This window comes from Pipra filicauda, unplaced genomic scaffold (assembly GCF_003945595.2).
Source record: "Pipra filicauda isolate LSUMZ 115617 unplaced genomic scaffold, ASM394559v2 scaffold295_size919547_pilon, whole genome shotgun sequence".
NCBI lineage: Eukaryota > Metazoa > Chordata > Aves > Passeriformes > Pipridae > Pipra > Pipra filicauda.
This window is the reverse complement of record NW_024104415.1, coordinates 474097-499448: the sequence shown is the minus strand read 5'-3', so window position 1 is coordinate 499448 and position 25352 is coordinate 474097. Positions and strand designations below refer to the sequence as shown.

General features: G+C 45.4%; 2 protein-coding genes across 7 annotated transcripts in view; one reads left to right on the top strand and one right to left on the bottom strand.

The window, feature by feature from the left end:
- Positions 1 to 219: 219 nt before the first annotated feature.
- On the top strand, positions 220 to 9726 carry SLC35D1 (solute carrier family 35 member D1). Its single transcript, XM_027719094.2, has 12 exons — positions 220 to 405; positions 968 to 1001; positions 1074 to 1160; positions 1481 to 1548; positions 2024 to 2095; positions 2782 to 2850; positions 3127 to 3229; positions 3788 to 3880; positions 6105 to 6172; positions 6528 to 6606; positions 6809 to 6891; positions 7457 to 9726. Exons 1-12 carry the CDS (start codon positions 296 to 298, stop codon positions 7563 to 7565), a joined length of 975 nt encoding a protein of 324 aa, XP_027574895.1. The 5' UTR covers positions 220 to 295; the 3' UTR covers positions 7566 to 9726.
- Positions 9727 to 10082: 356 nt separating this feature from the next.
- The window catches only part of MIER1 (MIER1 transcriptional regulator), a 35390-nt gene continuing 20120 nt past the window's right edge, over positions 10083 to 25352 (bottom strand). For all 6 annotated transcript variants that reach the window (XM_039383036.1, XM_027719090.2, XM_039383037.1 and 3 more), the window contains 9 exons: positions 22826 to 22958; positions 20941 to 21005; positions 20560 to 20632; positions 18444 to 18595; positions 17797 to 17878; positions 16923 to 17017; positions 16114 to 16241; positions 14308 to 14447; positions 10083 to 13158 (listed from right to left, as the gene is read on the bottom strand). In XM_039383036.1, coding sequence (XP_039238970.1) covers positions 12833 to 13158; positions 14308 to 14447; positions 16114 to 16241; positions 16923 to 17017; positions 17797 to 17878; positions 18444 to 18595; positions 20560 to 20632; positions 20941 to 21005; positions 22826 to 22958 — 1194 coding nt within the window. In that variant the 3' untranslated portion in view covers positions 10083 to 12832. The remainder of the gene's footprint in view (positions 13159 to 14307; positions 14448 to 16113; positions 16242 to 16922; positions 17018 to 17796; positions 17879 to 18443; positions 18596 to 20559; positions 20633 to 20940; positions 21006 to 22825; positions 22959 to 25352) is intronic.

Below are 25352 nucleotides of genomic sequence, written 5' to 3'. Positions count from 1 at the left end.
CCCCCGCTGCGCCGGACGCCCCTCCCATACCAGCCCCCCCACACACACTGGACCCCCCCCACACCAGCCCCCAGCCCGACGCCCCCCAGTCTCTGCCCCCGCTCCCCCCGTTCCGCGGCGCCTGCGCGGCCCCTCCCCGCGCTGCCCGCCCGCCCGCTCCCGCCCCGGTCCCGCCCCAGCCATGTCGGTCGAGTCGCGCAGACGCCCCGCAGCCGGTGCCGGGGGGGCGCCCGAGGGGGCGGCCGAGGGGGGAGCCCCCGCCGGAGCCCCCGCGCCCGGCGATGCGGAGCGGGGCATGGCGGCGCCGGCCCCGCCGCTCTGCCTGCGCCTCATGGCCGCCGCCTTCTACGGCCTCAGCTCCTTCCTCATCGTCGTGGTCAACAAGAGCGTCCTCACCACCTACGGGTACGGCCGGGCCGGCGGGACCCCCCCGGGGAGCGCTGTCGGGACCCCCCCACTCGGGGGGATCGGCTTTGGGACCTCCCTCGGGGGCTCGGCGTGGGGACTCTCTACGGAATCGGCATCGCGGAGCCCCCCCAGGGGAATGGGCACTGGACACCCCCCTCCCGGGGGACCAGCATGGGGACCCCGCCATGCACTCCTCTCGTCCTTGGGGGCCGGGGACCCCCATGAACGCCCCCCCCGCCCTGGGGTCCTGCACAGCCCCTGACACCCCCTATGCACCCCCTAATGTGGGGCTCTCCCCTCCACCCGTGCCCTCTCTCCTCCCCCCCAGGAGCCCATTGCACTGCCACTCCCTCCCTGCGTGTCCCCTTTTCCCGTGGGGACTCCCCGGCTCGGCTGGGCAGTGCCCCCCATGGCTGTGAGCTCTCAGGTTTGGGGGGACGGGGTTGCTGCTGTCCCCCTACACACACACACACACAGTGGGGTGTGTGGCCTCTGGGACCCCCGGTGTGGGTGCCCCCCAGTGTGGGGACCCCCCCTGATCTCTGCTTTCTGCCTGCAGGTTCCCCTCCTCGCTATGCGTAGGGCTGGGCCAGGTGAGTAGGATGCCCTGTCCCCCCAGACCTCCCATTTGGGGGGCTGTGGGGTGACCCCCCCCTCTCTTGCAGATGCTGGCAACAGTGGCCGTGCTCTGGGCGGGCAAAGCGCTGCGGGTGGTGAAGTTCCCTGACCTCGACAGACATGTCCCACGGCGGGTAAGACCCCTCCCTGGGCACCCAACTCCCCTCCCTGGGCACCTCTCCTCTGCCTCAGGGCCAGCCGAGTGTCTCTGCCCCATCCCCTCACCCCCAGTGGCACCACGGGCTGTTTGGCAGTGGAATCCCTGTGTCTGTGTTCCCGGGATCCTGTGGCCACCGAGCAGCTCTGGGCTGAGGAGCCACACATGTGTGTGTGTGTGAACGTTTCCATGGCCGGGTGGGAATAACTTCATATCTATATTTATCCTCTGAGGGTGCTCTGGGAGCTCCCCAGCTTCCTGCGGTTGCTCACTCAGCTTTATCCCTCTTATTTCTAGACATTTCCTCTACCTCTTCTGTATTTCGGGAACCAGATCACAGGACTGTTCAGCACAAAGAAACTGAAGTATGGATGTTTTTTTGTATGGGGGAGTGTGTTTAATGGGGTCCTTGTGGGGTCCCCAAGAACCCCAGGCAGCTGCTGCTGGGCCCTGGGGCTGTGCAAGGCTGTGGGTGACCCTGGCAGGAGCCACTCGGGGTGATGCTCTTCCTTCTCTGCCCATGCCAATATGTGCCACGTGCATGTTCTCAAATGCTTCCCACAGCCAGCAGGCATGGAGGGACATGGGTCTGGCCCTCACCCACTGTGGGTGAGGGTGTGGGGGTGTCCCCAGGGCACCCTGCCCTGATAGGGTCTGATAGAAGTGATACCTTTTGGGGAGGAGAGTAATGCCATTTTCATAAGAGAACAGGCAAGGCTTGCCCATGCTCTGTTCTCCAGAGCCCATATCCCGGCACCCGCTCCAGAGTGGCCACAGAGCTGCATTTTGCAGTGGGGAGGGAGGAACAACCTCTTACCCTGCTGCCTCTTCCTCCTGCAGCCTGCCCATGTTCACTGTCCTGCGAAGGTTTTCCATCCTGTTTACGATGTTTGCCGAAGGATTCTTACTCAAGTGAGTCTTTCCAGCCCCTTCTCCCGGTGACAGATCCTGGTTAGTTACAGAAGCTGGGAGGTGTTGGGATGATGCCCAGTGTGAGGGAGCTGTTGTGTGGCCAGGGGTTTTGGCTCCGGGCTGGGTTTTGGGAGCGAGGGTGGGCGGAGGAAGTGATACAGGGAGCTACTTGCCTTGATCTGCACAGCCCTTTCCCGTGCCCGGAGGGAGCTGGGAGACACGCGGGGCCCTGCGGAGTTGCCAGGCGGGGCAGAGGTTTGTGCTCTGTCTCCACTTGCAGCAGCCTGGCTGTGCAGCACTGTTTTGGATGTGGAGAGTGTTGTACCAGCCCTTGGTGCCTGCAGGGACCCCCATACTGCTCCCACCATGTGCCGACAGCCCTTTACCCAGGACTGGCTCCATGGGGCTGGGAGCTGCTCCGTGCCTAGCTGAGCCCTTCTCTGCACCAGGCAGGGTTTCAGCTCTCCATAAACTCACACCTCATCGAGACCAAGTTATTTATTTTTAAATTACAGAGAGAGTTGTCTAAAAGTGTCTTTTACTCGTGGCTCTTGCACGGGTTGGTTTCCTTGGGGTTTTCTCCCCCTTTCCATGTGTGTCCCCTGTTCCTCTCCAAAGCCCTGGCAGTACTTCCCCAAGGACTGAACTGTGGCTGACGGCCATGTCCTCCGGCCTCTCTTTTCCAGGAAGAAGTTTTCCTGGAGCATTCAGATGACAGTATTTGCTATGATCTTTGGCGCCTTCGTAGCTGCCAGGTGAGCTCCCAGTTTGCTGTCCCCATCCTGTGTCTGCAAAGGGTCCAAGCTAAAGAGAATCCAATGTCCCAAGAAGGCAGATTAAACACTAACTTCCCCCCCCCCCAGACGTGCTCTCTAGTAGGAAAGAATGTTTTACTGAACCAAATCCCCACCCCTCCTCCCATGATTAACTTTTCCTGACAACTTACTGGCTCAACAGGAGGTGGAAGGAATCTTCCAAGCGTTGTCTCTGCCCAGCTTAGAGCTTTAACTTCTGGTTTTCCCCTTTCCCAGTGCTGACTTGGCATTCGACCTGGAAGGATATATTTTTATCCTTATTAACGATGCCTTAACAGCTGCAAATGGTGCCTATGTGAAACAGAAGCTGGATTCAAAGGTAGGATGACCTTCCCTCTGGCATTTCAGGGCTGGGCTTCGTTTGCCACCAACCTGCATCTGAGAGGGCAAAGGAGTGAGGCTTTCCTGGTGACGCCCTATTGCTCTCCCAAAATCTCCTGTCCAGAGTTTGGGAGGGACTTTAGACAAGGGCCTGGAGGGACAGGACAAGGGGGAATGGCTTCCCACTGCAAGAGGGCAGGCTTAGATGGGATATTGGGAAGAAATTCTTCCCTGTGAGGGTGGTGAGGTCCTGGCACAGGTTGCCCAGAGAAACTGTGGCTGCCCCATCCCTGGAAGTGTCCAAGGCCAGGTTGGACGGGGCTTGGAGCAACCTGGTCTAGTGGAAGGTGTCCCTGCCCAGGGGGTGGCATAGATGAGCTTTAAGTTCCCTTCCAACCCAAACCATTCTGGGATTCTCTGATATATATAAAAACCCCCACCCTTCAACTCCTCTGTCCTGGAGAATTTGGATTTACCTTACAAGCCCCACTCTCAGTAGCAATATGAATAAGATTTTATGTTCCAAGTTAAATACATGGATATTTCTTGATTCCAGGAGCTGGGAAAATATGGTCTGCTCTATTACAATGCACTGTTCATGATCCTCCCCACCCTGACCATTGCCTACTTCACTGGAGACGCGCAGAAGGTAGGATTCCTGTCCAAAATCCATGCTTTTTGTGGCACAATGTCATATGAAGAGAATGGGATAATGAGGAGGAGGTGGGGGAAGGGATGGTGGGGTCACTACCCCAAAACCACGTCAGCAGCAAGTAACTGCAAGCCTTACGTTGGACTTAAATCCACAGAGTTGCTCCATTCAAGCATTTTTGTAATGCCTGAGGAATGGGGAAGTGGAGAGCAATAAGCAAAACCAAATATTATTTAAAGAAGTTTAAGTATTTTTGGAAAAAAATGAGTTTCTTCAAACTTTTTTCTGTCCTTCCCTCTGCTGAGGTGGTTTTGTTGAGTTGCTCTGAGAGTCAGTTTGCCTGTGCTGCTCTATCAGGGTTGATTTACCTGTGGTCCTGTATTTGTGAAATTACTCTTATTCTTACTAGCTATTACTATTATTTTTTTGTTTATTTGTATTTTTTTTGCACTCCCTGATGTACAGCTGTACTGGGCTGGCCCTGCTGAGCCAGAGACTCCTTTTTCATGCCTGTTCATTGGGCATCTCCCTCTTCCTGTGGAGGGAATTAAGATGGCAAAGGCTGGAGATGTCACCTACCCCATGGGTGACCCTGTGGGGGCCCTGGCAGCCCCCCTGCTGTCCATCCCCACCCTGCAGAGCCTGGTGACTTTGTCCTCATTGTGAGCTTAATGCCCTGGGATAATGGACTGGGATTTGCAAGGAGAAGGGATGGTAGGGGCTGAAGGTAGCTGAGACCTGCCCTTCCCAGCAAGCAGCTCTGAGGGCAGGATTTGGGGATAAAGTGCTCATTTAGAAGCAGGAGCTGGCGCAGGGGCAGCAAAACGTTGCTCTGTGTGCTCTGTGCAGCCTCTGTTCAGCCCAGAGAGAGAAATGGCCTTTTTTTTTTTTCTTTTTCCCTGAATAAACTTCTTTCTCTGGGCTGAGCTCCCGGCTGTGGTGCTGGACAAAGCTCTGCTCTGTGCCGGGGCTGCCGCCAGGAAACTCCGCGTGTGCAGCTCCATGAAAACCCCCTTGTGAGGGGCCTGTGGCCGGTGCTGGGGGCTCCGTCCTGGGTGGGGGGTGCTGGGACCCTTTCCCATGCCTGTGGATTTGGGAAGTCTTGTATTCATTCAGCAGCATCCAAGGTAACAATGTGCTGCTTTGTGAGAGAAGAAATGGGTGTGCCCTGCAAGTAATTCCTGGGGTGACAGGGATGGATGACCTGCAGGAAGGGCCCTCCTAGGCTAGCATTTCGTGTCTCTGGTGGGAAGTGCTTTCCCAGCTGCCTGGCAGGATCCCCGGGAGCTTGGCAGCCCTGTCCAGCTGGGAAGGGAATGGGCGAACCAGTTCTCAACCTGCTCTGCCTTTGCCTCCTGGTTAAGGCTGGCAGGGATCTCTGGAGTTCCTCTGGTCCCCCTAGAGCATGTGAGTACTCCAGCTGGGTTCTGGGTATCTCCAGGGATGGATACTCTGGCACTGCCCTGGGCAACCTCTGCCAGCGCTCAGTCACCCTCACAAGGTGTCTCCTGACATCCAGAGGGACCCTCCTGTGTGTCCATGTGTGCCTGTGGCCTCTGAGCACCTCTGGAAGAACTGGACTCCATCCCCTTAGCTCCCTCCCACCGGTGTTTGTACACCTGGGTGGGATCCCCCAAGCCTGCTCTGCTCTAGCCAAGCAGTCCCAGCTCTCCCAGCCTCTCCTCAAGGAGATGCTCCACTCCCTGCAGGATCTTAGTGACCCCTCTGGACTCCACTCAGTCTGTCCCTGTCTCTGGCACCGGGGAGCCCAGTGCTGGACCCAGCACTCCAGGTATTCCAAAAAACCAAAAGCACAAGGCAAAAACCCTTTCATGAATTCCAGGCTGCCTTTAGTCACGTAGTCAGCACCATCTCCAGAGGTTACAATTCCCTTGAGATGTGCTGTCTGAGTATTGTGGTTTGCAATGAATGAATTCCAAAATTGTCCAATTCTGGGTAATAATCAGCAGGGAATGTCTCTTCTGGTTCCTCTGGCTTGTGGCACCGTTGGTCCCTGCTTTTTTCAGGAGGGATGAGCTGGGTGCTGCAGCTGGAAGTGATGCTCGTGTGGATCCAGCCTTCCTCAGCCCAGGATGTCACACCAGGCTCAGATTTGGGTTGGTTTTTCCTGCTGTGGCATGAAAGCCAAGGCTGGGGGATTGTTCCTTGTCTTGCTGGGAATTCCTGTGCTTCCTCCTCTAAAGGCTGGTGTTTCCTGCAGGCAATGGAATACCAGGGCTGGGCAGACACATTCTTCCTCGTGCAGTTCATGCTGTCGTGTGTGATGGGGTAAGGATCTGGGTGCTGGGATGGGAGCAGGGCAGGCATCTCTGTTCCAGAAATAGGGAATTTTGGTGCCCTATTACTAATAAAAATTAATAATAAACCTTCAGTCCTGATAAGGACCCTATTTCTGAGAGCTGTGGCAGGTGGGAATTATCTCCTACCCTCCTTCGGTGCAGGTTTAGCCAAAAAAGGGATGCTATAAATACTGCTGGAGAAAGGAGGGGAAGGGATCATGGAATCCTGGAATGGTTTGGGTTGGGAGGGACCTTAAAGCTCACCTTGTTCCAAGCCCGTGCTCTGGGCTGGGACTCCTTCCATAGCCTAGGTTGATGGGATGATGTTGGATCTTCCTCCGCAGATTTATTTTGATGTATTCCACGGTTCTTTGCACTCAGTATAACTCTGCTCTTACAACTACAATAGTTGGCTGCATTAAGGTGAGTGGCTTTCCCTGATCCCAGGGGAAATGTCAGGTGAGCACCTCACTCATTATTCCTTGGAAATCGTGTTAACCAGCTGCTGCAGCCCCCATTCCTCCATATCCCACACTCTGCATCCAAGAGTTTCCCATTTCCATGCATGGAGCATTCCCTTGTCTCAGACTTGTGCTCTTGTTCCTCAAATCTTATTCTTTTGCAGAATATTTTAATAACCTATATTGGGATGTTTCTTGGAGGAGACTATATTTTTACATGGATGAACTTCATTGGTCTAAATATCAGGTAAGAACGTCAGGCCTTGGCTGTTTATTTCTGATTTGTCAGTGGAAATTGGGATGAAACTGGTTTGACTGATTCAATGAGTTTTTTTTCAAAAAAGAAAAAAAAAAGCATGGAAGTGTATTTATGGGGAACTCCCAGACTCAGCTTGTCTTAAAGCTAGGAGGACTCACAGGAGTATTTTATCAGCAAACTTGAGTTTTCTCAGAGTTGCCAACCAGAGTCAGGGAATTAAGGCAGCAAAAAAGTATTTTTTTTTGTTTATTTAGCTTTTTTAACAGTCTCCTTTCTTCTCTGTGTGTGTTCCTATTGTGAAAGTTCATTCCCTGTCCTTCAGCAGGATCCCTTTGGGGGTGGAACAGATCTAGCATTAGGTTTGGGACCAGGCTAGGAAGTGTTTGGGCAGGAATTACACAAAACACCTGGATTTAGGAGGAAAACAGGGACTTTTCATGCAGACTGATGCTTTCAGCAGATCTCAGTCCCATAGTTCCGGCTTTTCCTTGGCAGCTGATGGGCAGGGCTGTGTGGCTGATCCATGTATCTCATCCCCAACTGTTTTTTGCAGTATTGCTGGAAGCCTGGTGTATTCCTACATCACTTTCACCGAGGAGCAAATGAGCAAGGAGTCTGATGCTGGCAGCAAGCTGGATATTAAAGGAAAAAGCTCTGTGTGACCAGGGACAGGCTTTTTTTGGAAACAACCTCTTTCTGTTCGGCTGATCCCGGGCAGAATGCAGGAAGGAATCCGGGGCGCCTGCCAGGAGCCACCGTGATGCTCTTAATTTGCACAGCCTCGATTGCTGCCTTTACAAATCCTTGGGAAGGGAACTGCCTGCACGGGGAGGAATGCATCTAATTAAGTCTGATCATGAGGAATTAACAGGTTTCTAATCAAGCTGAGATCTGGCAGCTGAGATTGGCACGAGCAGCAGGCGGCGCCAAGTAGAGGAGGAGGTGTCGGGGGATCCTTGGCTGGATCTGCTCCATGGATCTACTCAGCCTGGATTGGGATGCTGGGGCTGCCTCTGCCTCTGCTCTGTAACCCCCAGCCTGGTCCCTCTGGCTGCTGCAGGAAGGGGAGGCTGTGGGATCCGGCTCCGAGGGCAGGTGACCATGGAAGGTGTTCCCCTGGAGGATGCAGGATGCTCCTGATTTGGGCTAAAACCTCTTGGATGAATGTTCAGTGCTCTCTGAACTGAAATTTTAGTTGTTTTCTGGGTTTATTTTTTGTTTCATTAACCCACTTCTAAAGCTGGGTTTGCCCTGCTGGTTTATTAGAGCCCTGCAAACCTTCACCCCTCTCTTTCCTGCTTTTTAAGGCTCAGGGATATTCCCAACAGGAAGGTTTTTACCTGCCACTGGTAAGCTTGGCAGAGCTGGCAGCCTCCCTCAAACCACCCCGGGGGCAGAAACTTTTGGATTTGGGAAAGCTACTGACCTCGCTGGGCAGTTTGAATCCAACAGGGAGAAGCTGCAGGATTCACAGGACTTCGTCCCACCTGGCACACAGAGCATGATCCAGGAAATGTGCCAAGCAAAAGCTGCTGCTCCTACCCCTGGAATCCCCATCCCACCCACCTGCACACACCTGGAAGAGGCACAGGGACTGAAATCACGTTTTGGCAAGTGAAGGGGGGCCAAGCCCTATCCCACAATTTGTGTTTTTCATGGAATAAGTCATTCTGGGTCTGTGACCCATTAAAAGAATGGGATTTTTAATAAGTTGGGCAGTTTAATAAGTTTGCTGATTTTTAAAGGTTCTCTTGCACAGCACTTCTTTCTAGGTCTCCCTGGATTGCCTTCTGGTTTAAAAAGAATTGTTTATAAGTTTGGGTAAAAAAATTTTGGTAAAACAATGTATTTAGAGGTTTTTTTGTATCCATGCAAACAGCTGCTCTAGACACTGAGAGAGATTTGGGAGATATTTGCTAAAACTGTGACTGCTGTTTGGCAAAGCTGCATTTGTTGGAGTTTATTGGAAGTTTTTAGATATGAAAGAGACTTTCTGGGATGATGCTGCAACAGCCTGAGGTGCTGGTAAAGGTGTGAAATGAGTCTGCCAGCATCCTCCTCCTCCTGGAACTCTTCCAGAACCAGGAACTTCCCTTTTCTTTGGAATTGGTGTGGTAACTGAGGGCTGAGTCAGGGTGTCCTGGAGCAGCCCCTCAGCAGGTTCCCCCTCAGAGCACAGAATTGGAGAAACTAAAACAAAAATAAAAAATCCCTGATTATTTTTGTCTCTTCCCAAATTCTGGTAAATCCTCGGCTTTGCTGCCAGGAGAGGGAAGGTGATGAACAATTCCTGCTGTGCAGAAGCCCCAGAGCTGCCCAGACTCTCCCCAGCATGGGGTTACTGGTGCTGTGCTGGCTCCCAGTAGCCGGGTGGTGCTGGGGCTGGTGGATCTTCCTCTCGCTGCAACATTCCCAAATCCCTGTTTTCCACATGTGCTCTGACTCTGCTGTGTCCACAGTCAGGATGTTGATTCTGTCAAAGGAGATTTTTATGATTTTATGTTTATTTTTGAATCTACTGGTTAGATTTGGTGTCCTAATGGTAAAGTATTTTTAAAGGTTATTTTGTGTGTGCCAGGGTTGGGATGGGATCCAAAACACTGGGAAAGCCAAGAGCTCCTCTAACAGTATTTTCTATGCTATTAATTGACTAAAAAAATGTTTTCTATGTAGAATCTATTTACAAAATGAGCATTTTAGTGATGAAAAGGGCAACCTTTTGATTTGAATGTATGGCAGGCTTTGGATGTCAGTAATGAGAGCAGAAAGGATTTGCCTCTGTATTTTTGTATTTGCTTCGAATAAACCAATGAACCAAATCTGCCCTGCCTGCTCCTGCCTAATCCCTCACTTCTCTGGAACAGCAGGAAAAGGTTGGAGAGGATGGAGATGGCTGGGGGGTGAATAAAACAGGGGCGCAGGGGGGCTCTGCCCAGTGGAGGAAGTGGGGGTTGAGGGGATCTCCTGGGTTTTCCAGCTTTAAATATTCCGTGGGAAGGGAAGAGGGATGTGGGAGCACAACCCTTTCTGAGGGAATGAAAGAAGGAGTTCAAAGTTGAACCCAAAAGGGTATTTTGTTTCCATGTGTTTCACGGCAGCAGTAACGAGTTGCTGGGGCTTCATATCCTCTGAGCAGGAAATCTCCAGCAAAAAAACTCAGGAATTTTTAATGCAGACGGTACATTTAAAAATATTTTAATAAGCTTTTTGCAGAGGGGGAGTGGGGATAAGAGGAGGGAATTACTAACAGTGCAAAATACTCTGCAGAAAAATGGATACAACTAATCTGTAAGTTTGTGTGTGTGTGGTTGGATTTTTATTCACATTTAACCTTTTGGGAAGCCCACCAAGTATTTCCTCTGTTGAACTGGATTCCAAACTGTACTGAAGGCTTTGAAAATGAAACCAAAGTTACCAGATTTCCAGGATTTTAAATAGCTTTAGTAGTGCAATGACTTACCGAGTTATAGTGGCTGCAGTTTGAAACATGAACAAAGTATTGTATAAAACACCAGCATAAACAAAAGGTAAATAATAATTAAATATTCTTAAAGTCTAGCTGAGCATTACATAGTTGATTATGGAATGTCAGGTCTCTTCTACATATCACCAAAAAAAAGGTAAGATAAAAAACAAAGCAACATTCCTGAAAACATACACAGTGCTGGATTTCACACACAGGCCTGAGACAATTCACTTAGAAACTTTCCTATAAATTTTTGGAAGTATTTCCAACTTGCAAACAAACAAAAAAATGCATAAAAATAAAACTGAAAATAGGGCTCTGGTTGTCTGGAACCGTTTCGTGACCGTCTTTGATCTAAGGCTGAAACTTTGGGTTTCTGTTACTAATCCAGAGGGGAGAGTTAACAGCAACCTATGCCTTGGGATTAATCACTTAATTCCTTAATTAATACAGGTTTTAATTAACAAACCTCACCCAGAGTCTCTCCAGGTACAGGGCTGGCTGATTCCTGGCAGGTGTCACCCTCTAAACCAGGTAGAGCATTATTCCAGTGATCCAAATGTGGATCATTCCCCACATTTCTGGGAACAAGTTCCTACATCCGTAACATATCCAGGCCAAATCTGGATCATTAATCATCATAAAGTCCAAGTACAGGTCATTGGAGGAGAAAACAACCCAACCCCTCAGCAGGTGGGTTTTGGGTGCATTCATGAATTTCAAACCATAGGACCGTTCATTTAAACCGGAATCAAAAAGACTTATGAACCTTAAATTAAAATAACCAAGTAAGAATTAACAGCACATCTGTAAGGAGGAGAACACAGAGTTATAAATTATACAAATGAACCATTTCTCTAACAGAGTAGAAGTATAGCTTAAATAAAACCAAAAAAGTGGCTTAAAAATAAAACAAAACCAAATTAATTTGGATTAAAAATGGATGGTAAATTCTATTTCCACAACTTCCAAATTGTGCTGGTGGGAGGGTGAACATGACCCCCTCCACACTTATTTATCGGGAATTTTTGTTTCTCACACTTTATTCTTAAATTAGTTGACCATACTTTAATCTTTAATTAGTTATCCATTCCTCCTCTCCCTTCTCCCAGGTGTCCCTGGGTGCCAATACCCGTATGTGCTGTCCCTGCTCCCATTGAAACCATCCCTATGGTCCTCAGAAATTCCAGTCCAGCACCAGATTCCAGCTGTACATCCATTCCTACCCAGTACAGCCAGACTGGACCCTTTCCTGTGCTCTGTGAAATGTGGCAGGTGAGACACAGACTGAAAAATATATCAGTGGATCATTAACACCTGAACTGGGTGAAGAAGGTTTAGTAAACTCAAGCATTTGGCTGCTGTGAAAATTATCTAAGTTCAAAATAAAGTGAGAAAAGAAAGCAAGGAAATGTGTGCAGTGCAAGCAGCATGAGTAACAAATTTTTTAGCATCACTATTTGCCATAAAACAGAAGAAAAAAAAACATGTTTCCAAAATCAAATGACTCCTAACCATTCTTATGTTAATTATTTAACAGTTTCTGGGAAGAAAATAACATGTTGGTGATTGATTTTTAAGTCAATTTGTTTGGTTTGGGGTTATTTTTGTTGGGTTTTTTTTTTAGAAAAGACCTCAGCAAAATAAAAGGAAGCTGACATTAGACTCAGGGTATCAACTCTCTCATAAAAGTTTACCAACTGTACAAGGTAAGAAAATTATACAAGCTTTTGTTTTAAGAAAGGACAGTTCAATCAAGACATAAGTACTGTAAAAATCTTTCAAAGGCTACAAAGAAATCTGGAAAAATACAGAATGTATTTCTTTAGCCCAGATAAAGAATATGGAAAGACATCATTGATGTCAACAATTTTACATAGACAAACCTGACTTGGTTTATTTATTTACCTTTTAAAACTTCTATATATAAAAATAGTTGTGCTCATAACTTTCAGGATTCATGAGGGTTCCTTAGTGATGGGATGACATTTTCCTCTCACCAGCAGGAGTGGAAATTTCTGTGTCTACTCTGCTTTCTCTGTTTTATTTTAACTTCCTGCAACATCTGCACCAGCCCCTGCTGCAAATAGGATGCTTTGTTCACTTTGCCAATGATTAAAAGGTGTATTATACATTAAAGGGTGTATTAACACATTCTTTAATGTATTAGGCTGGGAGTATTTTTGCAGAAACTCACTGATTTGTTCCTCAAATATTTAAGAGCCTCTTAGCCCAGAACTGCAGCTGCCAGCTCTGAGAAATTCAATATTCTCCTGCTGCTTTTCAGCACTGAAAAAAATCAAATAATCAGATTTTTAGAGCCAACTAAAAGGTATCCGGAAAACAAAACAAAAAAATCTCAGCAGATTGTTTATGGAACTGGATTTTGTAAGGTAACCCATCAACCCTGAAAATTTCAGACACCCAAAATTTACTCCAAGGAATAAAACCAGCTCCTTGCACTCAGTCATCCAAAGTTTCCAGTTCCTCAAGCTTCCCATGGGAGTTTGCTTCCTGAAAGAACTCTGAAGCCCCCGGACTCTCCTTCCCACTGCTGTTAATTCTTCTTCTTTTTAGAGGTCTTTCACTTTTCTCTTCCAAATCATTGTCGTTTCTTGAGGCTGAATGAGCCAGTTTGGGGTCAATGGCAAGGTTTTCAGCTTCATATCCATTTGTATCCAGCTCCGTGTGAGGTGTTTTCTTGCCACTGGAAGGTCCATTTACGTGCAATCCCTCGAGTTTTGCTTCCTCTTTGCTTGGTGCCTCCCCTGGGCCATTGGCAGAGACACCTGTGTGAGAGAGAGACAGCATCAGAAAGGCACAGGAGCATCAGGAGGAACAGAACAGTCTGTGACAGGTCAGTAAAGCACAGTTTTAATTAGTCCCACTGAACTAAAAAGCCAGTATTGTTCTCCTTATCCTTACTGAACTAGTGATTTATGTGCACACAAATGACAGACTTACCATGATGGAGTTTCTGGCAGCCCTTAAAAGCAACAGAAAATGTCCCAGAGTCCAGTAACTCCCCAAGCTACAGGTGGACTCTCCTCACCTGAGCAGTTTCTGGAGCTTGCTCTTGATTTCCACAACCTGATTCAGTCCCCAGCTCCTCCCTCCTCTTGCTCCTTGAGCAGAGCACAGCTCTGCTCACTTTTGGGATTTTCTTCCTTCACGGGGAGTGTGCCCTGGCTTCTCTCCCATTCCCAACTCCCTTCCATGCCCATGGCTGGGAGGAGTAGCTCCTGGTGTCCCTGAGGAGCACCAGTGTGCTCCATCACAGCCCAATTCCCACCCTAGATGTTTAAATATCCTGCACAGGACTCCTCACTGCATTAACATTACACCTCTATACCAGCACAGAGGAAACAAGAACACATAAATTCCAATTAAAAGGAAATTACAGTGGAGATTTATCTTCCATACATGACCAATGTCTAAAAGCAAACATATATCTTGTTTTAAAAACCAGTTTTACTTGAGAGCTGCTCACACCTTGGGGAAGTAGGCTGTTTGTATCTGGGGGTGTTCACCTGGCAAAGAGAAGGCTCCAGGGAGACCTTAGAGCCCCTTCCAGTGCCCAAAGGGGCTCCAAGAGAGCTGGAGAGGGACTTGGGACAAGGGATGGAGGGACAGGACAAGGGGGAATGGCTTCCCACTGCAAGAGGGCAGGATTAGATGGGATACTGGGAAGGAATTCTTGGCTGTGAGAGTGGTGAGGCCCTGGCACAGGCTGCCCAGAGAAGCTGTGGCTGCCCCATCCCTGGAAGTGTCCAAGGCCAGGTTGGACAGGGCTTGGAGCAACCTGGGCTAGTGGAAGGTGTCCCTGCCCATGGCAGGGGGTAGAACGGGATGAGCTTTAAGGTTCCTCCCAACCCAAACCATTCTGGGATTCTGTGAGGATTTGGCAGCTCTTCAGGGGGCACAGGGCACACACTCACCATTCTGGTTGCTGCTGCTGGTCGTGCTGTCCTCCCTCTCCGACTGGCTGGTGCTGCTGTTGGAGGCTGTGGGAGGAGGGGACGGAGCTCTGCTGGAAGCAGCACTTTCACTCTCATCCAGGAGCCGGTCCATGTAATCTCTAGACAACAGATACAGCTCATTCAGCCCTGGCTGTGGGAAGTGTTGGTGTTATTGGTGAAAAAATACTCACTGCACACACTGCAAGTGTGGCCAATTCACATTCTATGTGGGAAAGGCTTTCAGCTGACAGAGAGCAGGTTTAGTTCGGGTGTTGGGAAGAAATTCTTCCCTGTGAGGGTGGGGAGGCCCTGGCACAGGTTGCCCAGAGAAGCTGTGGCTGCCCCAACCCTGGAAGTGTTCAAAACCAGGTTGGAACAACCTGGTCTAGTGGAAGATGTCCCTGCCCATGGCAGGAGGTGGAACCGAATGAGCTTTTATAAGTCCCTCCCATTCCAAACCATTCCCTGATTCCATATGCTCTGTGTTGTGGGCTGTGATTTCAAGGTGATGCTTTCTGGCAGATTTCCACTAAGCTCTTGCAATTTGCTGCATCAGCAATAACAAACCATTAAAGTAAATAACATTGGTGCACAAAAAAACCCCAAAGGGGTAAAGTTAAAAGCAAATTAAGAACTCCAGAGTTAAGGACATTCCCATATCTGCCATCTATTCCAGTCCTCCAATTTAGGTCACTAATGGTAAATCTCCTATGAAAGATTTAAACAAAGAAAGCTGGTTGGTAAAGCCCTTGTACCAATGGTGTTAAGTCTGGATTAACTCCAGGAACAGCATATCCTCACACATAATTCTGCTGGAATTGACACTGCACCCTGAATTCCCACATTTATCTGCAAAATCATTCAAGAACAGACAAGCACAATCCTGAATGCCACTGCTGCTGATCCCCATATGCAGCCAACTGCAAAAAGAGAGTATTTTGAGTGATTAACCACCAAAAATGTCTACTAATTTGGGAAAAAAAAGGGGAAAAAACCCCCACCACCAGATGGAAGAAGAAGGGGAGACAGACAGTCCCTGACAAGCAGTTAAGAAACTCTCTGTAACACTCTCCAAAGCCACAGATGGCAACTCTGACTGTCACCCTGCGAGTTCACTGCAGTGGTCCAACACACAGCTCTAAAATGTTTGGAGAAACAATAATATTCCAAAGAAGGATCAACAGAGAAGCCAGGAACAAATGAGAAATGAAAATAATAGTAAAAAGGCTTGGCAAGAATCAGCGGAAAGAGTGGGATATAAAATCAGAGCATTGGAATGAGGGGCAGGAGAACATGCTGGCTCAGAGTTGAGGGGGTGCAGTTCTGCTCAGACATTCCCTCCTTCCCCAGCAGGGATATGAAAGGGAAAAGGAGCCATGGGCACCTAAGAAAGCCCTGAGGCAGGATGCTGTGCTGGCCAGAATTCTTGCCAATGTACTGCAAATCCCACCTGAAACACGTGACTGATGCCATTGTATAAAACATTTATAAAACATATTTAAAATAAAACAAGGATTAAAACCACCCCTATTTGCAGAAATGTGAAACATTTAGAAAGAAAACAAACTAAATTCAACAGCTGCTCAATGCAAATTGTTGCCCTTATTCCAAATAAATTTATTTAAGACATCGCATTATACACACTAGTGCAATTTTCTGACACCTTGGCCGTTTTCCTGCTGCAAACTGGGACTCTGCAATCCCTTGGTTTTCATTCCATTTCAGCTCTGAGCAGAATAAAATAAAGATTTAGACCCAATACACATGAAATGATGCCCATCTTACGTGACACCAGGGTGCAGGTTGTATTTCTTCTTTCCAAAGCGGGTTTGCTGGGCAAAGAAATCGTAACGCTCCGACTTCTTCCACATGTAATAAAATGCTACACATTCCCCCACGGAGCGTGTCCGGACCTAGGAAACAATGCCAGGCAAGTCTGCATCAATTTAAAAGCATTTTTTTGCCATAACCCCCCAGCATTCAAATCAAAAGGTGTGAAATTCCAAGTCAATGCTGCTTTGGACAACGGAAACTCCTGGCTCCAAATTTCAGAGGCCTGGAATTGAGATGTAAGGTCAACAGTGTTTCTAAAAATACTGGAGATATTGTGAGGTGCTGCAAGGAACAGCTCTAGGGGAATATTCCAAGTCTGTCTCACAGTCTTTTCAGAGGAGGCAGCTCTTCTCAGAGGACTTTTGCAGGATTTCTGCACTTTGGGTTCACAGCCACAGTCACAGAGAATTCTGGACTTTGAGAAAACAATTTGAGCATAAATATAGGGAGAAATCCGTCCCTGTGCGGGTGGTGAGATCCTGGCACAGATTATTCCATGGATGCCCCATCCCTGGAAGTGTTCAAGGCCAGGCTGGAGCAGCGTGGTCTAGTGGAAAGTGTCCCTGTCCATGGCAGGGGATGGAACTGGATGGGTTTAAAGTCCCTCCCAACCCAAACAGTCTGGGATTCTGTGATTTCATAGTAAAAAATAAAAGAAGTAAATATAGTAATTTATTAAGGAAATTAAGATAAGAAATTATTTACAATTACTTTGCTTTAAAATATAAAAAATGTGAACTTCACTTAAACTCAGCGTTTACCTTATTTGCCTGAATCACGTGAAAATCTTTGCCATAGACTTTCAGCCCTTGTTCAAAGTTCCTACATTCTTCTTCTGTCCAAACAGATAATTCTTCTACAGAAAAGAAAAAAAAAAAAGCAATAAAGAAAATACTTAACCAAAAAGCCAATCAATAAAAGACAACTGAAGTGACAGAAAACACATTGGAGGAGCTACTTGGTAGGGACTGTTATAAACTTAATATAATTTGGCCTCATTGATTTTAAAGGTCACAAGTAAATAAGGTTTAAAATAGTGGGAGAACAAACTAATCTTCTTTATATGATCATTCCTGTCTTGTGATTTGCACAGGGAACTCAGGAGAGGTTTGGAAGCAGAACCAACAGATCGATGTGTAGGAAAATAACTCATGTCTTCTCTTAGTTTCTTGTTCCTTTGAGCACAAAGATCAATAATAGACTAGGAAATGCTCAAGGCTCCAAAAGCACCTTTAAAAACAGGAGGTTTTAGTGTTACACTTTGCTAAATAAAAGTTTTAGATGCTCTTTCTCCTTTATTTATAACTCTGAATTATTTTATATTTCATGTTTGTTGCATTCACTTTGATGACTGAAGTGGCCTAAAAGAACACAGACAAAATGCCCGAGAAATGCACAACTGAGCTGCTAAGAAGTAAGTTTCAATTTTAATGTGCTGCTGAAGTCACAGATATTTATATCAAGCTCTATGGACAGGAAGTGAATTTACACATCTGCTAATTCCATTCTCTCAGAGAACAATGAGAGATTCACTGAGGGCTGCATTTAAATTAAGCTCTGGGCAAACCCCAAGACCTGTGTAACAAATAAAATGAAAAGTCAGGAATAGAACCTCCCCTTTCAGTGTCTGCTCACCTCTGGCTGCTTTGACATTAAACCTCAGCCTTCGTAACGATTCCTCAGTATCAAAATTGCACTTAACCAGTTCATACAATGCCTGGAGAGATGAAAACACACACATTTAACATTCCAGAGACCACCTGATTTATGCTGTGCCACAGCAGCATATTTAGAAAATCACTGACACCTATTAAGATTAAAAATAAACGCTTTGAATGAATTTAATAAAATTTAAGTCAGCACAAAGACATATTTCCTGTGTTTAAATCTCCAAAGTTCTAATTACATAACCAAGAATATATCCAGGCAAAGTGTTTTAATATTTATATCCACTACATACATTTGTAAAAATTGATGTGGGGTTTTTCTGGATATGAAGAAAAAAATAAGTGTGCATTCATACAGCTTTAAAAATTCTATAACTGAAAGAATTAATTCACACACATTTATATGTTATATAAAGCACTGGTGCATTTTATTTTATATACAGCAAAGTTAACAGTTTAATATTCATTGAGAGGTAAAAAATCCATCAGATTTCTATTTCCACAAGGAATAATAAAACTGTTTCAAACACAATTTTAATTCTTGGTAGTAAAACAAAATAAAGGGATGATTAATTCTCTAATATTAAGCTACAAATCCTACTTATTTTTCTATACCTGCTCATTGTCTTTAATATGTGATCCCTCAGGAATTGCATCCAGGCCTTTCTCCTCACCCGTCCGCCTTGAGGCCTCATTTAGGAACTCAATCACTTTATCCTCTGGTAGGAAGTCAGGATTCCAGAGGAGCTGGTCATCATTTTCATACACTGAATGAACACAAGCAAGATAAAACAATGACAGAGACATTTATTCTCTCTGATAAAGGGGTTCTGAAACCCTGGAAGGTCACTGGAGCACTGACATTAATCCCGAACACACGGAGGGACAGATAAAAGAGTAAGATTTGGATGTTATACTTTAGACTGCCCTCAGATCTCTGGCATAACCTGTTCTCTAGATCCCAGGATCCATTATGAAACTCCAGAATACTAATACTACAAAATCTCCATTTTTTCCAGACCTTTTACAGGATATTTCAGACCAGGAAAGCCATAACAAACTGAAATCAATGGGAAAAACACAGGCAAATGATATATCCTCTGAATTACCTCCCAGTTTGATTTCGGAAGAATCTGCAAGCTTTGAATTAAAATATTAGTATATCAAAATCAAGTGGAATTCAGGCTTTTAAAAAAACTAGAATCAGGAAAGTATCCAGATCTTGTTTGTGGTCTTTAACAACCATACAAAAACCAGTAAGAAAGGAATTTTAACACTGATTCCATTTGCTCTGTGAGACAAGAGGAAGAAGGGAGCCCTTGGGAAAGCAGGGTCAGCACAGGAAGGGAAGATACAGCAGCATTCCCTGCAGGGGAGAAGGCCAGAGGGTTAATAGATACATTTCTACTCAAAGAAAAGTATTTTAACAGGAAAGTAAATACAAATAAAAGCCCAAAATTGGTAAGGAAAATGATCATCTCGCAAAGAAAGGAGTTTCATTTCACTGATGACACAGTTTGGAAAGAGCTCTCAAGAGTTTTCTGGGAGCTTTTTGTTTCAAAGGCTGGAACTAATCTGTTGTTTGGTTGCTTATTTAGGGAAAAAAATCTGGGAAATCATCATAGAAATATAATCCTTGAATGATTTGGGTTGGGAGGGACCTTAAAACTCATCCAGTCCCACCCCCTGCCATGGGCAGGGACACTTTCCACTAGACCAGGTTGCTCCAAGTGCCATCCAACCTGGTCTTGAACACTTCCAGGGGTGGGGCAGCCACAGCTTTTCTGGGCAACAGCACCATTAGTGACAGTTTAATTTTCCCCTCAGTGGTTCCTGCCCCTGAAGCAGGTTCTCTGCCCTGCAAACAGCAGTGAGCAAGATGATAAAAAAATGGTTTATATTGGGTACTGCAGTGCAGAGAGCAGCTACTTCTGTTTTATTGTTGAAGGCCAGAAGCCATTTAGAGCTGAGTAAATACCTGGAAAAGCAGGTGACCAGTAAAGCATAATGTACTGCACCTCAGGCAAATCCATAGTTCCAGCTCTATTTCCATCCAGAAGCAGGAAAGCCTGCAAAGAGCAGCTTCTTCCCAGCTAAAAAGCAGATGTTTTCTAATTTGCCACTTTCTGTTTTTAATGGAAGCTCCTGACTTACATAAATTACACTCTGTGCAACCATTCTGGCTACAAAGTCCAGAATGTGTAACCCTGCTTGAAGTCAATGGAATCATGGAATATCCCAAGCTGGAAAGGACCCACAGGGACAATGGAGTCCAACTCCTGGTCCTACACAGGACACCAAAGTCTCTGGTTGCAAGGAGGGGAAAAAACCCAGAACCAAAACCAGAACTTTTTTGTTATTGATTGAAGACCTTTAAAAGGTTGAAAGCCAAAGCTGCTGGTACCATTTTGCCTTTTTAATGTGTTAATCCAATTTCTCCATTAGCTATTAGGTTTTACATAAAGTAAATAAATAAGATGTTAAACCTGGTCTGCATCACTAATCCAAGAGTTCAAGAGGCACCAGGCCAGCAATATAATCCTTCTTTTCCCCTTCCCAGCCTCAAGCTCTGATGGTCAAGTATAGGATGAAGTACAGTTTGAGACCAGAGTTTTCACTTGAAGGACCTCATTTATTTCACAAGACACATGACATCAATCAAACCTTTTACTTCTCCCTAACAGACAACAATCACAAACACAGCAATAATGGTCACAGTGCCAAATCTCACCTTTTTCATTCTCTTTGTATTTGCAGGTGCCAGCTGGAATTTCAGCTTGAAACATGGAGCCCACCATGATTTCCTGTTTTGAAATACCAGAAACAAGAAGTTAAGCAACCATATCCCCGCTGTTTTTTGTTAGCAAACACAAGGATGACAACATCTTCCCCCCCCGCTTTAAACTTCAGACTTGTTTAAAATCTAAAAACACAGTCAACAGGCACTATATGGAAATGAATTTTTAACTGCTTGAGGAGGTCTTCAACATTTCTCATTATCAAAACTCTATTTATGGGGAAAAACTGGAGAGGACTTGGATGCTCTACAGAGCTCAGAGTTACTAGGTAATACATCAACTTATTATTTATGAAATATAGGCTTACTATTTACCTTTTTCCAGTCTTCTGAGGGAATATAATCTTCATCTTCTTCAGATTCCTCCTCTATTTCACTATCTACAAGAAATTGTTGAAACATTTAGCCAAAAACAGTAAGGGTGGCAGGGGACAGGAGCCCAGCCTGTGGCCCCACCAGGCTCCAGCCCTGCTCTCCTCCCTCCCCCCTTATCTCATCCCACACCACTGTTAACAGCACTTTTAGGGTCAACATAAATATTTCAGTATTGACGAGATTAAAAATTGACCCACCCAATGTTCACATTTGGGTTAAGATACACAACAGGCTCTGAAAACTTAAGGCACAAATAAATTTTGCTATTAAAATAAAATTTCCTTTCCCTCACCCAGCTTTGAGTGATCCACATCCAAATTCACTCTAAAGTTTCTGGAAGTATTTTTTGTGGATGTTCAGCACCCACATGTGGGTTTCAACACCCTTTTCCATGAGCTCCTGGTTTAGTTCCTGTTGTTCTTTTTCCCTTAAAGCAGCTGGCACTGAATTTAAGGGACATCTCAGCACAAGGTGTGAGAATCTGTAAGTGTGTCTTCTTGGGATTTAGGAGCCTTGGATGTACAGCTCAGAGAGGCACAGAAGCATTTAAAATAGATTATTTGGGATAAGGATTGCCAGAAATGTTAAGCTCTTTATGATATAGCCCAGTTGCCTTTCCCAGCGTACTGGTTTATGCATAGGATGTGATATAGCAGTACTAAAATTATTTATACATTAAATTACATTTTATACACAGCTGAACACTGTAAAAAACCCCAAACCTAATGTAATACAGTTGCTATGCTTAAAAATGGGAATTTATTTAAGATATTTGCAATCCTCTGCACAGCTACTGAGATTCCTTGGCCACTTTGGATTAAAATAAAGTACAGATTAGAAAATTGCATTTTTACAATGTCATGATTAGTAAGCATCAAGAATAAGGTATGGTAAGGAAATCAGTGTTGTTAAAACACAGAGCAATAGGAATTCAACAGTCACTTTCATTAAAGAAAGGTAAAATATCTGCTGTCCGCAGGGCCCTGCTGCCAGCTCTAAAGGCTCAGGTCCCATCAGGAAAGATTCCATGGAAATAGGAGTTGTCTGAAGGGACAGCTACAACAGCCAACAGTCTCAAAGGGATGCAAAACGAGTTTTTAATCAAAACAAGAGAGAAAATGATCAGTTCAATGCTGACAACAGTAACAACTGTGGAATTCTTGAAGTAAATTTTTGTCATTGTGACCTCCCACTTTGGTATTTCAGGGTAAACCATTCTTGGCCTTTTCCAGATTTTATTGCTTGAAGAAATCTGGGTTCTATTTGTAGAAATTTTCAGTTTTTACTTTTCCCTTCAGTTGGACTCTCAGCTCCTTTGGATGAGGACAAAACCCAGCCTTGGCACGATAACCACATGCTGCATAGCAATTATCTGGCTGGAACAGAGCATTTCCTACTTGTAAATATTTTTGCAAATATTTTTACCTCCATCCTTAATGTGAACTGGCAGCTGACACCAGGATGGCAAAGTAATTCCATACTAAATAGTCACTTACTGCACCCAGACTCATGTGCAAGGTAATTTTTCTGAAGGCACATCCTTACAAACCAATTTGCAGGATAAACTGGACTGAGAGCCTGTTTTTTAAAACTGTAAAATTTAAATTTCCCCAGAAATTTCATGCTTTCTTTTAAGGAAAGTCTATTTCCTGGCCTTATAGAGAGTCAGCAGAGCAGAGTTAGCATTCAGCTAAAACCAAGAGTTTGTTTTCCCATTTTTGAGTGTGACGCTAACCAAGAGCAGAACGAACAAGAAAACCCAATGTTTTTAGGAATCAGGTCAATCACAGCGAGATTGCTGTGCTGAGCATTAAACTGGACATACTTGTATCAAAATATTTACACCGACGAGGGCGAATTATCTCCTGGGGATCTTGAGATGCAACAGATGGTGCTGGGTCGTCGTTCGACGACTGTGTCTCGTCTTCCTGCCCTGATGAATCTTTTATGGCCTCCTCCTTGCACACATAAAAACCAAAGAGCAGATCAGTTACTCCTTTGTATGCGACAAACACTATTTTAGCAAGATATTTTTCCAGGATTATTAATATATCAAATCCAAGTAGCTTTTATCTGACTTGAAGTGACTGGATGGATTGTGGCCTGTCCAGGCTGAGCCACCACAAATGTGTAAACACATCATCAGGTTATTTTTTGACCAGCATTTTAAGCAGATCAATATAACAAACACTCAGACTCTACCATACAAATCACAAATATAAACCTCAAATCAATCTTAATCTTTAATTTTTTTAATCAGTCAAGCAAATCCTTCTGGTTTTCATTTAATTTCATTTAATTTCAAATTTTAATTTGGTCTTTAAAACCCTTTCTAATGAATTTTCAACAAAAAGGGGAGGAATTATTTCCATGGAAATGGTACCTTCCATAAAAATTAACGTCAATGGAGTGGTTCAACCCCACAGAAACAGCACATCAGTAGAGTCGAGTCAAGATCAAAAATTAGGACAAGTTTCTTTATGAGAAGATAAACCACAACAACTATGGGAATTATTACAATCAGGGAAAATATAAACTATAAATATTTTTTAGAAAAAAATCCATGCTTTCTATTTCAATGCATGTTGTTTGTATCTTTTCTGTATTTTATTGCTACTTCTAACCCAGAAGCATCAGGCCCAGCACACATTGATGTGCACCTTTACCAGCAACCAGAGTATTGTCACATGTGCAGCTTAAAGCAGATTAAAAATAGAACCCAGCTAAGTGCAGGAGAGCTAAATAGGCTGTACAAAGATGAGCACTTGCAGAGAAAGCTTGAATGATTTATACAATTATTCCACCCCCACAGCTGTATTTTCTGCCTCTCCACTCCAGAGCCTGCAGCACCTCAGAGCTCCCATCCCATATCCCGTGCTCACTCCCCACCACCCTGGCTCCAGCCTGATCCAAACTGGGGTGGGACTGGTGAACACCTGCTCCCAGGTGCCAAACTGGGATTAGGCTGAACTGCTGGTGGTCACTGGGCAGACCCTGAGCTGTGGGTGCTGACGGGAGGAAGGCGCCGGCTCTGCATCCTCCTACAGAGGGTCTGAGCCCTGCAAAGGGACAAGGTGGCTCCTCACAGCAGGGACACATGGACACGTCATCCAGTGAAAAGATAGGCAAGGTCTTAAATCAGCTACTGCAGAACACTGACGTTGTGTCAGGAAGGAATTAAGAAGGACAGGCACAAGGAGCAAGTGAGACTTCACCATGCACAACAAAATAAACACTTGAGTGTCTTATTTTGATTCTGCACAGAATCCTTGAGGTTGGAAAAGCCCTCCAAGATCAGAGTCCAACTTGTGACTGATCCCCACCTTGTCACCCAGCCCAGAGCACTGAGTGCAATGTCCAGTCCCCTCCAGGGATGGGGACTCCACCACCTCCCTGGGCAGCCCCTTCCAATGCCTGAACACCCTTTCCAGGAAGAAATTATTCCTCAAAGAACTCTTCCCAAAATTATTCCTGCATCCTTCATGTTACATAAGTTTTCCCCTCTATCCAGCTTCCTAAACCTTTCCCTATGTAATCTAACTATGGATCTTCCTTCTGAACTATTCAACCCACACAAATAACAATCTTTTACAGCATCTGTCAAGAGAGCTTGTAAATCCCAAGAACTTCACTTTCTGAATCAGGTGGATCATTCCTCGTCTCTCTGTCACATTCCAGAGATTCTAAAATGGGTATCAAAAAAGCAAAATGCATCCTTTTTAAAGCCAGATTAGGCAATGCAACTTTCACTAATGCCTGAGTTTTTTTATTTACTGACAATTCAAAGGAATTTGTATTTTAATGGAATTCAGGAGGCAGCAGTAATGGAGAAGTTACAGCTGTGCCTGTGACAGAATTGTTACAAATATATAGGACATTCCAAGTAGAAAAGACTTCTAAAATCAGAAAATTCCTTTAAGAGCACACAGAACGGGATTTTAAAGATGCTAAGCTCAAAACTAAACAGTCTGCAAAGGTACTCGAAGCATTAGGTTCAGTTAATTTAAGTACAACCAGGGCTGCCAGGCTGAAAAATACAATGCTCAAGCTGCAAAACTTGCAGGATCTGCAACACTCAGAGCCACATTTAATTCAATTCTACACTGAGGAGTTTCAGTAATCAGCTTTTCACCTCGAAACAAGTATTCAGCCACATCTATTAAGGTGTCTGCAGGCATTTAAAATGTCAGTTTTGAAGTGCAATTACAATCCCTTCTTACACAATGTTGTAGGTATTCATGTATTTTAATTTGCCTCAGCAACAGTTTAGGATGACAGAAATGGAATTAAGAGCAATTAAAGAGAAATACAGATGGGTAATTAAGAATAAACCTTAGAGTTCAGTACACAAA